At 45.0% G+C, this 14,352-nt stretch overlaps 1 protein-coding gene across 1 annotated transcript; it reads left to right on the top strand.

Annotated features, from left to right (window-relative positions):
• The first annotated feature begins 6,282 nt into the window (after window positions 1-6,282).
• On the top strand, window positions 6,283-8,782 carry LOC133895656 (heavy metal-associated isoprenylated plant protein 37-like). The gene is made up of 3 exons (XM_062336123.1): window positions 6,283-6,538; window positions 6,685-6,760; window positions 7,369-8,782. The coding sequence occupies exons 1-3, from the start codon at window positions 6,500-6,502 to the stop codon at window positions 8,517-8,519; spliced, it is 1,266 nt and encodes a 421-aa protein (XP_062192107.1). The 5' UTR covers window positions 6,283-6,499; the 3' UTR covers window positions 8,520-8,782.
• Window positions 8,783-14,352: the final 5,570 nt, after the last annotated feature.

Consider the following 14,352-nt stretch of genomic DNA (forward strand, 5'->3'; position numbering starts at 1 on the left):
TCGTATCGAGCCAATTCCGAGTCATTCATAATGCCTCAATTTCCATTAGATCAATCCCATTGATCATCGCGTGAGGTTTTTCCAGAAACGATGACAGCACACACGACCTCGATCTGCTGTTCTCCCGACCATGTCGCGATGCATGCAGTTAGCCCCGATGGTGATTCCAGCCGGTAGGGGCAAGTCGCACGCAAAAACAGGTGGGAGATCGAGCTAATCTTTTTGGCTATGTGGTTTCATCGACTGGCATCTCATCCGATCTCTAATTCACCTAACCAACCGTGCATTGATCAATCCATCATATGAACTGATCAAAAACAATAGATCTAATCTATTTCTATCACATATCTTCTATATGTGACTGATCCAGATCGAAAACTACGCAGGATGGCTCTGATACCACTGAAGGGTTGCGGGTAGGCTACGCTAGCACAAAATAAATTTTCTCTACCGCATTCAACCAGGAAGCCATGCGAGTAGGGGATCATGAATCGTTACCACTTGACGAGCAGTGCAGCTTGGCAGGAAAAGTGTTTGGAGAGTCTCAGTATGATTCGCTCCTCTGCTTGCAACAGTTGGAGACTGAGCATATCGCGTGGGTAAAATTGTACAACTTCTACAAAGTGTAAATCTATTCGAATAGCCGTGTCCACGGTCATGGACATGAAAAGCATGAACCCATTTGACTAGACTCAGGGTGCGCGTGTCTTGATGAGTGTGTATGTGGACTAGATGTCCGTGCGATGAGGTTCCTGGCTCAATCCGTCAGAAGCTGCATGATGCTAGAGGTACAATAGATGTGATATAGGGACTGTAGAGTGAGACTTAATCCCCTCCCAGGACCAAAACACCCCTAGATACAGCTTGTTATCTTGGTTTTGAACGATTTAAAAAATTGTTTTAAAGGTTAACAGTATATAATACAATAGAATACCTGCATAAAACTGCTTTACACTAAAACTAAAACTGTAAAATCTTATCCTTGTTTCATCCCTTATGCATCTATCAAACACTTTGAAGTAGTATACAACTTGCTGAGTACCTTTCGTACTCACTCTTGCTATCATTCAGATGAAGAAACTGAAGGGTTGCGGGTAGGCTACGCTAGCACAAAATAAATTTTCTCTACCGCATTCAACCAGGAAGCCATGCGAGTAGGGGATCATGAATCGTTACCACTTGACGAGCAGTGCAGCGGAAGAAGAGTTGGAGCAGACCAATCCAACGTCGTGCGCGTCAAGTAGTCGATCGTCAACCTCGTCCCGAGCACGTCCCGAGCACCTTCCGAGTACTCGCGGGTACGTCCCGAGTACTCCCGAGCAGATCAGCACCGCAATAGTAGCAGCGCCTCCACGGTATCCACACGTACAAGGATGAAATCGCCGTGCGCCGGTGTGCTAGCACCGCGCGCCCGGCTAGGGTTTAGAAGGGAGTTCGGGAATAGGAGGCGGCTAGGGTTTCTGAAGAACACCATGCGCCTTGGCCCCTGCCTATTCTTATATAGAGCACGCTAATGGGCCTTTAATCAACATTAAAGCTCATTATGACTCTAAACCCTAATGGTCCTTTAATCAACATTAAAGCCCATTAGCAGATCCAATCCGCAAACTCGATCGCCTCTAGGGCATATTACCAACAGAAACTTATGCCGACTTTACCAGAGGCGAAGGCGATGATGAAAATTAGTCGTAGAAGTCACGTTCGCACCATAGCTGCTTGTGGCTTGGGTCTCTGCTCTCCACTATGTTTTGTTAAACGTTTGGCTAGGTTTGTAATGTATATGCTATAGTTTGTAACATTTTATACTCTGTAACCTTAATAACTATATACGAAGTTTGACTGTGATACTATAATTGTTATACTGTGCGTATTAACTACTTGATCCAGAGACTGATACATGAGGCACAAGAGATCCCATGATCGGGGTCTTATAGAATGCATCGAAAGAGAGATGTACTTTAAGAACAAAGAAACTTAAGGGATAAGGAACCTTCCTAGACTAATAAACAGAGGGGGAGGACTGTATGAGATGGTGAGCCAGCCGTTTGTGTGTTATGTGCTTGGATTTTAAAAGAGAGAGATGAGTGCTTAGCCTATGTGTTATATGAGAGTTTTGTGTATTTAAAAATTTGTGTAATCGATCAAAAATAGAGTTATCATTTGTAAGTAATGAAGATCATATTGCCTTTTATACTTGTATTCATCTCCTTCTAGTTTCTTTTTATTGGCTTCTTTGCTTTGTCGCGAGTTTTAGTTTTTGGACGTGGTTTTCGTTTTACTTGAGAGCTGAATTTTTTCATCATCTCGAAGTTCTTCTTGTTAGTAGAGCCATAAAATTTTTATATAAATTGGTCTTAATCTCCCTTGTCTCTAGATTTATCAACTTAAAAAAATTCTTCACCTAATGTTCATTTTCTTGATCAAAGTGTTCCTTCTTCAAGTTATTATTTTTTTATGGTTATGACTTTTAAAATGGTGTTCTATGAAACTTAAGGTTATATTCTATCCATAAGAGCCTTATTTTTTTTAAGAGAATTTTATTATGACTTGTTTTCTTCTTATGTTGCTTCCGCTCTTAGTTTTAAGGTACGTAAGATTTAAAAAAAATCTAAAAATTTGATAAGACATATATTTACTTTTATCCTCGTCATTCTCCACTATAGAAAGCCAACTGTGGATTAAGAGGATAGCTGCAGGTAGACATCACCTCTGCAATGACTAGACAACTGAACCCAGAAAACGAAACGGGAAGCCTTGCCTTCAGTGAACGCATCATCCACCATACCATGTGGTATGCGTGTTACAAGCATTCTCCAGGGTCCAACTCCAACAAGAAATGGATGCACACGGTGGAGCCGTACAAGAAACAGCCTCATCTGAACTGTTGGTTCACCAAGCTGCACGACGAAACCGACCCAGAAACCATGTCGCATCTGCTTGTGCGGATGCAAGTAATGGCAGACGATACAAAACCTGTCATGTGCATGCAGTGCAGCCGTTGCATGCTGCATGCATAGGGGGGGAGAGAGAGCAGAGCACAGCCAACCGAGAGATGCCAAAAGCAAGCCCTGAAATCCAGCAAAAACTCACTCACTGTTGGGTGCTATCAAGGGGCCTACACATTCTCCCCAGCCTTCTCCCTTCTCCCCGTTCACTCACTTTTACCTCTCCTCTTCATCAACTTTCACCGCCCCAGGAGGCGCCCAAGGTGGCAAGTAGCATGATCAGTGATACTGTACGCGAGGACACGAGCAACAGCTAACTGTCATTGGAGGCGCTGCCACCGCGGGCCCCTGCGCCTGACGCTGCTCCTTTTTACCCATTGGAGGAAGCAGCGTGATGCAGGCAGCAGCAGGCCTGAAGGGAAGGCAGGAGTAGATTAATTTGATTACCAGTAGTTATCAAAGAGTTTGGATCGTCGACACTGCCACTGTAGCGCCAGTGCTGGAGCAGTGCGGTGCCCACGCTCTCTCTATTCTAGCCACTGCCTCGACTTCGTGACTGATGCATAGCAGCATATTCATTGGAGCGAAATGGCAAAGTTCTGCGAAGTCTGTAGCATGATCCACTTGTCAATCTTTACGGACGGATGCAGTTGCACAGCAGATGAAGGATCGATGGCACTTGATGGCTGCAAAATTGACATCAAATTATTAGCTCTTCCGTTGCATATCTACATAGATCTTCTGGAAATCTTTGCAGTAGTAAACAAAGCATCTTCTGAAAATCTATGTTCAGTTCAGTACAACCATACAGTACAGAGAGCTTCTAAATGCATTTAGTAGTAGTAACCTGAATTCCTGATAGTATCAAGGTAATGAAGCAAAATCTACAGTAGCATCTACGGTACTACTGGAGACTGTAAACTTTGGAGGAAGAGAGCAGGCAGTGATAGGGGGGCCAACTTGGTTTGGAGGTCGTCGTCGTCGTGCCGCTGTTCACTTTTTCCTCCACTTTCAATTCCTTCGTCCCCTCCCCTCGCTACCTATCCCTCTCGCTCAGTATTAAACATCTCCATCACTCACCTGCTCTCTCTATCTACATACAAAGGCAGCAAAGCTCACTGCACCAACAGTAAGGTGCAAGTTTTGCTGCTGTTCCAAGGCCGACATATGGGCCCATGTTAGTATTTCATTGGATACACATAGGGCTGTTCTGCACTGTTGTCTTGTTGACAACCTTGCATAACCTGCGATAAAAAATCACATATATAGTAAACATGCAATTCTGCAAAAATAAATTCCAGAGAGCTTTGGTTGTTGCCCTAAATGCAGTTATATCAATTTGTAGTACGGCTATTTCCCAAAGGACAAGGGTTTCTATAAATCTAAAGATAAGTCAGCTAGCAATAAATGCCTTCAAGTATGGTTGCCCACTCACTGCAAATTTGGCATCTCTATTAAAAAAAGTGACAGCCTAATGGTACCATCTTTCATCCACAACAAAAATAAACCCTACAAAACGGTCCAATACATATTAGCCTCTTTAAATAGTAGTCTTGGCTCCTATTTATTTAAACTTCTGCTCAAGTTATAATGTGACGGGAGACAATCAAAAGAAGCCAGCTTTTGAGAAGCACATTTCAAAAGACGCTTGTTTGTTTGGGAAACAGATGGCTTCTGAAACGTACTTTAAAAATGAGATTCTCCTATTGGCTTCCATCGGATTGGAGGTCGAGTGGAAACCAAACAAATAAGCTCTTAATACACCGACTTTTAAAAACCATCAAGCAATTAAATGCCTCTCCACACCAAACCTAATCATTCAAGGATCAAACTGTTAAAATGGTAAGCTACAGTGTATTCACCGGTTAATCGGATACTACTGCACAACACAACTGATAAAATAGCTGTCCACTGGACCGTAGTGTTCCCTTTTTTCCCTTCACTTTTCTGAGACAGGTAGAGATATACTTTTGGTTTTTGCTGCCGAGTGCAAACTTCGAAGCGCACACGCAGCCTCCCATCACAGAGGCAACCGACCACGTCACCTTCATCGCTTCGCTCTGACGGACTGCATGCCCTCTCTGCGTTCAACATCGCCCAGGAAAGAAATGCAAACAGAGCAGTAGTACGTGGCAATCATTGAGCTCCCTTTGTTCACTACGTATAGCACATGACATGTCTGCAATTTCCTTCCTGTTTGAGGGCTAATTTGCATCCAAAAATGTGCTTACAATTTGTATTATATTATGCAGGAGGTCCCAAGGAGACCTTAATCCTACATTAGCCTTCAAAAATCACAAACGCACGCGCGCACAGGGCTTCCTTCACTCTCTTGGGACAATGTTCTGGAGAGACTACAAAAGTGATTTTTTACCACACTGCTGTAACGAGAGAGAGGGGGCAGGGGTATGTATGAGTGACTGCATATTGTACAGAGACTTGCACTATATTTAGATAAATCCACGATATGTCACTGAATAATGGGCTAATCTCTAATATATTATTCATTATGAGAATAACATGTATGACCTAAACTTATATATCATTGATACATCGATAGCATATAAAAAACATAAAAAGTTATTTAGTGTCAATTATGGAATCTCCCACTATATTTCTCTCACACCAGTGGGACAGGAAGGAGGGTGTGAGGGAGGAGAACCCGAGACAACCCATGCGCCTATGTTGGACGGTCAGTGAGATATATAGAAGAGCCAGGAGAGCGGTAGAGGAGCCGAGCCGTAGAAGAAGAGGAGCAGCACAATGTAGAGGAGCCATTTTTAGATAGCGTTTGGTTAGTTGAACGAAATTAAATGAGATAGTATCGTCTTAGAGGAGATAATACGAGTAAGTTGTTTGATTAGATATGGAATAGTCATAAATGTGTTTTGTTGTATGTATAGGATGATATGAGAACGTGTTTAATTGTTTAAAAGCCATGTATTATATTCATATATAACTTAATTATTTTATAAAAATAATATTTTTTATATTTGTTATTATCAATAAACTATGCTAATTAGTATTAATTATTACTAATTTCAATTAATCATACTTTAAGTTATTAATAATCATCACTAAATAAGCACAATAATAATTTGTTATAATTAATAACATCTTTTAACTAATATTTAACTATAAATTCTTAATAATAACTGATAATAACTAATTATCACTAATTGTAAGTGATTAGCTGTAAGTGATTAGCCAAGTTATCGGAACATGTATAGAGTCATGACCAATTTTCATGTACGAAATCATTCAACCTAAAATAATTTGATTCATTGGACCCACCAAACACGAGGACAAAACCTCTTCCTGGCAATCCATCCAGGCTCAGGGTTAGTACGTCCAACCCAACACACGGTTAAATGCGGAGAAGGAAGCAGTGGCTTCTCCCGCAACGGCACAAGAACCACCACTACCACCATCACTCCCTCCCCACTCCACTAGCCACTGCTGCTCCAACCCCTTCTTCCTCCATCCGCCTCTTCTCCCAGACTCTCTCTCGCTCTCTCTCCATCGCAACTTGCTAACAGTACTCCACAGACAGAATGACTAAAGATGAGGAGTTCAAGCTGGTCAAGATCCAGGTCGGCCTCTCTCTCTCTCTCTCTCTCTCTCTCTCTCTCTCTCTCTCTCTCTCTCTCTCTCTCTCTCTCTCTCTCTCGTGTGGCTTCTTGGTGAGGGTGCTTGAGTGAGAGCTCAACTGTTCTTGGGGCTTGTTTGCTTCTTGCAGAACCATGTGCTGAGGGTGAACATACACTGTGATGGGTGCAAGCACAAGGTGAAGAAGCTGCTTCAGAAGATTGAAGGTACTGCCATCTCTGTCTCTCATGCACACAGCTTTATCCCAGTTATTTTACCCTCCGTTTCTTGGCTTCCTACAGAAGAGTGCTCTTCTAGTGGTCTAAGATGGTGGTACTTGTTTTAGCTCTCCTTTCCTTGACACCTACTTTACTGGAAATATCTTCTGATCGGCCATAAAAACTGAAAGCTTCGTCCACTAGCATCTAAAAGCACCCCTGTGTCTTGCTAAATGCATTAACACGACAAGAAATCTCTGCTTTTCATGTGAGCCGCACTTAATGTCCAGACCAAATTCGGTTACTAGTAGTAGTCTAGTTTGAACAAAAGAGAGATAAGTGCTAAAACTTCCGCACCAGATTAAGCTGTTCTGCATTTACTGAGTTACGGTAAATAGGCCCAATCTTTCTCTCCAGGTTGAGGTGAAATTCCTTTTTCGAAAAGAGGGAGGTGAAATTCTTGTCAGGCTCTCAAATGGCAGACAGAGAAGGACTCTGGATCACACCCCCACTCACTGCACAAGCCCGCATCTTGTGACGCGTAATTAGTAACTAGTACTTGGTAATTACAATAGCTCACGAGCAGCCTGTGAAATCTCTGCTGTATCTTGTTGCAGGCGTGTACTCGGTGGCCATAGATGTGGACAACCATAAGGTCTCGGTGACTGGCGATGTGGACTCTGATACCTTGATCAGGAAGCTCACCAGAGGAGGCAAGCATGCAGAGCTGTGGTCACAGCAGAAGGGCAGCGGCAACCAGGGCCACAAGGGCAATAACCAGCAGAAGCAGCAGCAGCATCAGAAGCAAGGTGCCAATCCAAGCAAGGATGGCAACAAGAAGAACGGCGGCCAAAAGGACCAAGGCAAGCAAGGAGGAGTTGGAAGCTTCATGCAGGACCTGAAGGCTTTCAAGAGCCAGCACAACAATAAGCACCAGCTCGCTGAGCTCAGCTCAGAAGATGATGATCTGTATGATAATGATGACGATGAGTTTGACGATGACTATGAGGAGGAGCTCCGCTTCCTTGGGGACAAGATGAGCCAGCTGGGATTCCACAGCAATAACCATCAGAATAACCACCACCAGAACCAGAACAAGAACAGCAACAATGCCAATGTCAACAATAACCACAACAATGCCAATGGCAAGAAAAGCAATGGCGGTGGCATACCCAATCACCACCAGAACCAGAAGAATGTGAATGTGATGAACATGGCTGCAGCAAATGCCAAGATGGGCAACGGTGTCCAGAACCAGAAGAATGCAAATGTGATCAACATGGCAGCAGCGAATGCCAAGATGGGCAATGGTGCCCCGAGGAACACCGGTGCCATCAATGGCATGTTGGGCCTGGGCCATGGCCTGGGAGTGGGCAATGCCGCTCCCGGCTTCCAAGGTTACACAGGCTTCAACCACCCATCCTATGCTGCTGCCGGCTATGGAGGGCTTCAACAACAGCACCTCCAGCAGCAGCAGAACAGCAACCTCATGACAAGCATGCAGGGGTACAATCATCACCCCGTGGCAACGGCGGCAATGATGAACAATTTGAGGGGCCTGAACAGCAACATGACGATGATGCATCAGCCCCAGCAGCAGCCGCAGATGATGTACCACTCGTCTCCCCAGATCAGCCCTTACACTGGCTACTACAACCCTTATAACTATTACTACCATCCTGGCAGCGCTGGTTACCCTCTGGCGAGCAATGGGGATGTGGAGACCATGTTCAGTGATGAGAATACTAAGGGCTGTGTTGTCATGTAGGGATGTTGCTACAATGTTAAAATCTAGAGGTTGATGATGAAGCATGTTAATGGTGTTGCAGTCCTACCGTTTTTTCTCTCTTTTTTTACTTTCATTATTTTACTGCTCTTATGGTTCCCCTGTATCAAGAATGAATCATGGTGCTGACTTAGATGTGTTGTTCAAATTAGGGGCACTTCAGAGGGTGATCAAACAGTGAAATGTAATACCTTTTACTGCCTAGTGCTTTGCCCTGACTGGTTTGTTATAATTTGTATATTGTATACCTGTATGCTGTGGCATGTGAGTGGTGATCATGGCATCAGACTACCAGTGGAAGGGTAAACAAGTCAACAATGGGTGTGATGTATTACTGGCAGAATTTGTCCCACACCATCCTACAGATGGTCAAGACATTGGAGTGGAGCTGGTGAGCATGGCATGTGAACAGAAAATAAACATTAACTAGTCAATTAAGTACAGAGGACTTTGAGTTTTTAAGTCATGACACCCTATTTTAGGCTGCACAATTTCCCAGAGTGGTGTTCTAGGTGGAGAACATAACTAGGAGAATAGGAGATTAGATATATATATTGCAAATGGATTTCAAGAACCAAAGACGAAGCTTGCAAACCTGTAACACTAGAGATCAAGAGACTTACAAGTCAGCAGTTTTCTTCTTGAAAGAAAGTTGTGAGCCTGCAAAAACCAAAGATGCCGACTATAATCAAATTTCATGATGAAAGTGTATGCTGGTAAAGGTGGTTGAAAATGAATGCACATCATAATGGTTGTGGCTCCCTTCATGAACTCATTGGTCCCTAACCAAAATAAATTCTGATTTCGCATCAGTCCTTTTTACCACTTTTGCCAGACTATAGTACAGAAATCATAATGCACCCAACTTTTAGACCAAGGATAAGTGTTGAGGAAAAAAGCAAACTTAAAAATGCTGGTACTAAGATTGTTATTAGATAGTACGTTCGACTTCCCAGTATTATACCTGCAAATGGAATCTTTGTGATGGAGATGAGCATGGCGCAAAAGGTAGAATTCACAAGCCACCTATCCCTGTATATTCTTAAAATCTCCATGATCTTTTAGTGCACAGTTTATCCAGTTTTCAAGTAGTTAGCTAACTGTACGAACTACAAAGGCAATACTTTTGTAGCGCACAGTAGGCAGTTCCCCACTTCACCTTTATAAAGAATGTATAGGATTCTCGGGAAGGGAAATTGGCAGACAAATGGCTTGTTTATTCTTCCATGGATGGGTGGAATGGTTGATGTGTATAATATTGCAAACACTTGCAGGGGGCGTGCGGCACGCACGCCTGCAGCAGCGATGGTCAACTCAATGCAAGATCCGGATATTACTGTAGCAGCAACTGTAAGGTGCAGAATAACCTGCAAGAAAAGGAACCCAATGAATTGGAGTTGAAATTCAAGGATGGAACAAGTGTTATGCAGCTAATTTCAGTGAAAAAATAAGTACTTACGTAACAAAAAGATTGACCCAACAACGAATGAATAAATTAACAGCCCGAATTTCCACCAGACTAATGGTCCTGAATCGGAATGGTAGAGGTAGAGCCATATGCGGCCACCAAACAAGCCAAATCTGGATCACCACCGCCATTTTCTTTCCGTCAGAGATGTAACCAAAGCTACAGCCCCTTGCCGTATTGATACCCAGCACACTAGCTTTGCGGAAAAGAAATTTTTCCCCAACAGAAAAGGATGAAAGAGACACTTAAGTAGAACTAGTACTACATGCTAGTGAAGATGAGATAAAGTTTTTTCTCCATTTCAGTCAATATCTCTCTCTTGCACACACACATTGTGTGTGCGAGGGATGTACTCCAACATCCATGTGAGACCCACGTACAGCAGACCTCTCAGCGAGAGAGGCAGTGATGAGCAGGAGGGACAAGAACACAGGAAGCAGTGGACAAAAGCTGGAGCCTAGCTGAGGGCATAGAAAGCCATGCACTGATGCACAGTAAACTATAAACACAAAAGACCATCTTTAGACTTTAGCAGGCAGCTTTGGTATATCACCGGAATAAATTGTTGCTTGCTTTTAGTACAAGGGATTATGATGACGGGAGAAGCATGAAAGAGGGGGGGGGGGGGGGCTGTTCAACAAAGAGGGGGCTTTGAGACGGCAAGGCCTGCACAGGAGCACCATCGGGCCATTGCTTTTTGACCTACAGGTGTGAAGCACAGTGAAATGGTGCTTGCAACTACCAAGAAGCTTGGCCCCTGCGAGATGAACAAGCAGGCAGAGGACCATTGGGGGAGGTGATGAGATTCTTTTGCGATGCAACATAGCAACATTCACCTCAACAGACATGCTAGGCTTTTGATTTGGAGCTTTGGTATTTGGGTTATGTTTCCAGTTGTATATTAGTAAAACTTTGAAGAATGTACTGTTCTTGTTGCGGAATGGATTGGAAACTAGTTATAATCATTATCCAAAATCTTAGTATATGACCAATGAACAACTATTCTTTTGGGGGGTGAGGGGTGGATCTGAACAACTAGAATTCTAAACAAGCTCAGAACAAAGGCTAAGGCTTCAGAATACAAACTTTTTTATTAGGAACCATAAATTATGCTTAACTCACAATTTCAGCTGCACTCACCTTATTCAATTGATCAAGGACAACCTATTTTGCAGAAAGCACTCCCTAGTCCAAAACTAATAAAACAGATCTTCTTGGTTCAAAGTAACACGCCTTTTGTCAATTAAAAACCATAGATGAAGTGTTGTTGTACACTTTTCTGTTCACCGTTCTTATTGTATACATTGCTTTAGCTTTATGTGACCAAAAGTGGAAGATGAAAGCTTAAGTTCCTCAGCGAAACTAGTCCGCAAGCCTACAATGGATCATTAGGTTGTGGAGCCAGCTAACTACAATACTCACGAAGGAAACTTCAGCAATAGATGCTTTACAGGCCAACTAATAGCATTTTCAGCAGTAGCAACTGACTCAACAACTTAAATATTGATTCATCATCTGTGCTTCCAGATAAGAAACTTAACAGAGCGAATCTTATAATACTGTTTGGCTGCAATTAAATATGAATGGAGCTATAATTGAGGCGAGATGGGTGGATAAAGTAAAGGTTAACTACAAGGAGAGCACGAGCACTCTCACTTGCATGATTCAGCGAGAAGCTTCCTTTCTGTTGACCTTCCTGAAAAGTAGAAGTGAACAAAAGCAGGTAAACTATTTGCATATTACTCTTTCACATTCCCATAGTGCTCCAGATCAAATATATACTACAAAGAACTGAAATTTCAGACCTTGACTTTTGCAAATTTCACCAGGCATCTGATCAAATATAACCTTTCGCCAGCTTATTTTTGTGCCCAGTTGGCAGGACAATCTGATCCAGCTAGCATGATAAGAGGCCAGATTGAGCAACTTTGGATGACTCTAGGTCAAATTCAACTTTTTAACATTCATGCTGAATCTTCCAACCTATCAAACACGGTGTACTAAAACGACAATATTAGCTTCACCAGAAGGTTAGCATTAGCAATAATCACTAGTAATATGCACTCCTCGATAAAATGAGTAACCTTGATCTTCAAAGTCCCTATTAGAGATATTGTGTATAATAGCCTTTCCTATTTTACTCTTATCTAGTATAGGCTTTCCTTCTATTATTATTACCTGCCTAGTTTAGCTCCTCTATTGAGGAATGTAATCTTTGTATTAATGCCATTCGGCTATTTAATGGACAGCAGCCCACGCCCAAAAGCAGTGAGGCAATTTGCCCATCTCTACATGGTATCAGGATCCTTCTTTCCTTCCTGAGACTGCTCCGCTACTCCCTCTGTTCCTCACGAACGCCGGCCACTGTTCTTCACGGAAGCAGCCGCCCGCCGCTGCTCCTCTCCATCACGAACAACCATGTCGGCGCCACCAACCACCCTCACGGACGCCGCAACCGCTGCGGCTGCCGCCGCCGCCGCCGCTACAGCAACCGCCGCGGCCTCAGCCTCCGACAACAGCGCCACCGGTGCGCATGTTGCACCACCGGTCGTCCTCAACCCATACTGCACCATCGTCGTCAAGTCTCACATGCCGACAACCCTCGACATGAAGACGCCGAATTACTCTCGCTGGTCCAAATTCTTTCGGACCATGTGCACGAAGTTCGGCCTTCTCTCCCACATCGACGGGTCTGATGTCGCGCACCCCAACGATCCCGCTTGGATCCTCGCGGACTCCGCTGTCCTAAGCTGGTTGTACGGCTCCGTCGCCGCCGCCGTCCTGGACACCGCAATGGCCGACGATGAGACGGCTCGCGACCTTTGGGTTGCGATCGAAGCTCTCTTCCGCGACAACAAGGAGTCACGTGCCATCTTCCTCAACAGCCAGTTCCATTCCCTTCCTCAGGGCGATCAATCCATCGCTGATTACAGCCAACACGTCAAGACCTTGGCCGATGCCCTCCGCGACGTCAGCCACCCCGTCTCTGACTCACAGCTCATCCTCAACTTGCTGCGCGGCCTCAACCCCCGCTACTCCAACACCGCCGACGACATCGCCAACTCGACGCCGTTCCCCTCCTTCGCTCGGGCGCGCTCTATGCTCATTCTCAAGGAGACTCGTCTCGCCAATGAGACGAAGATCGCCAACGAGACGGCCTTAGTCGCCGGTGGCTCTTCCTGCCGCCAGTCCGGCTGCCGCTCCACCCCGACGCCTGCTCCTGCCGCCTCCTCTGGCTTCAACAACGGCAATGGTCGTCGCGGCGGCCGTAACCGCCGCGGCAATAGTGCTCACCCGGGCGTTCGCACCACTCCACCGGCCGGTCCGTGGTTCTGCTTCAATCCATGGACCGCCTCTGGTGCCGGCGGTCAGTGGCCCTCTCATGGGGGCCAGTGGCGCCCGTCGTCGGCCCAGGGTCTCCTTGGCGCTTCTTCACAGGCGCACACCGCCTTTGCGCCTCCTCAGCCCTCCCCTGCACCAACATGGGACCAACAAGGGCTCATCACCCCCCTGAACCAGCTCGCTGTCCAGGGACACGGCGGCTGGGTTGTCGACAGTGGCGCCACCTCCCACATGGTGTCCGACGACGGTATTCTCCTCACCTCTCTTCCCCCACCTAACACGGCTGTCACTATTGGCAACGGTTCTCGTCTATCCATCACCTCTAGCGGCCACACCCTCCTTCACACACCTACCACAATTTTTTCTCTTCGCGATGTTCTTGTAGTCCCCCATTTAGTTCGCAACCTTCTATCTGTTCGAAAGTTCACTCGTGACAATGATTGCTCTCTCGAGTTTGACGCTTTTGGTTTTTCTGTTAAGGATCTCTAGACACAACGAGTGATGCTGCGCTGCAATAGTGCGGGCGACCTCTACACCATCCCTGCTGTCAATCCTCCTGCCACTGCCAGCGCCCACCTCGCCACCTCCTCCCAGCTATGGCACCAGCGTCTTGGTCATCCGGGGGTTGCTTCTCTTGCTAGCTTGAATAAAAATTCGCTCATTGCATGTAATAATATAGATCGCTTGCTATGCCAATCCTGTCAACTAGGCAAACACGCGCATCTACCTTTTGCTACATCTACTTCACGTACTCTTGCACCTTTTGAGCTTGTCCATTGTGATGTGTGGACCTCTCCTGTGGCTAGCATATCTGGTTCGCTATACTACTTGGTCATTGTTGATGACTTCTCTCATTTTTGCTGGACCTTTCCGCTAAAAAAGAAGTCCGACGTTCACCAACATATAGTCAACCTCGCTGCTCTCGCCAGCACTCAGTTCGGCCTCCACCTAAAGGCTGTTCAAGCTGACAACGGCTGCGAATTTGACAACCACGCCAACACATCA

Source organism: Phragmites australis, chromosome 2 (genome assembly GCF_958298935.1).
Source record: "Phragmites australis chromosome 2, lpPhrAust1.1, whole genome shotgun sequence".
In the NCBI taxonomy this organism is placed as follows: Eukaryota; Viridiplantae; Streptophyta; class Magnoliopsida; order Poales; family Poaceae; genus Phragmites; species Phragmites australis.

Coding starts and splice junctions, on each gene's coding strand:
- LOC133895656 (XM_062336123.1), top strand. CDS start 6,500: ATGACTAAAGATGAGGAGTTCAAGCTGGTCAAGATCCAG. Junction 6,539..6,684: donor TCAAGCTGGTCAAGATCCAG/GTCGGCCTCTCT, acceptor TGCTTCTTGCAG/AACCATGTGCTGAGGGTGAA. Junction 6,761..7,368: donor GCTGCTTCAGAAGATTGAAG/GTACTGCCATCT, acceptor ATCTTGTTGCAG/GCGTGTACTCGGTGGCCATA.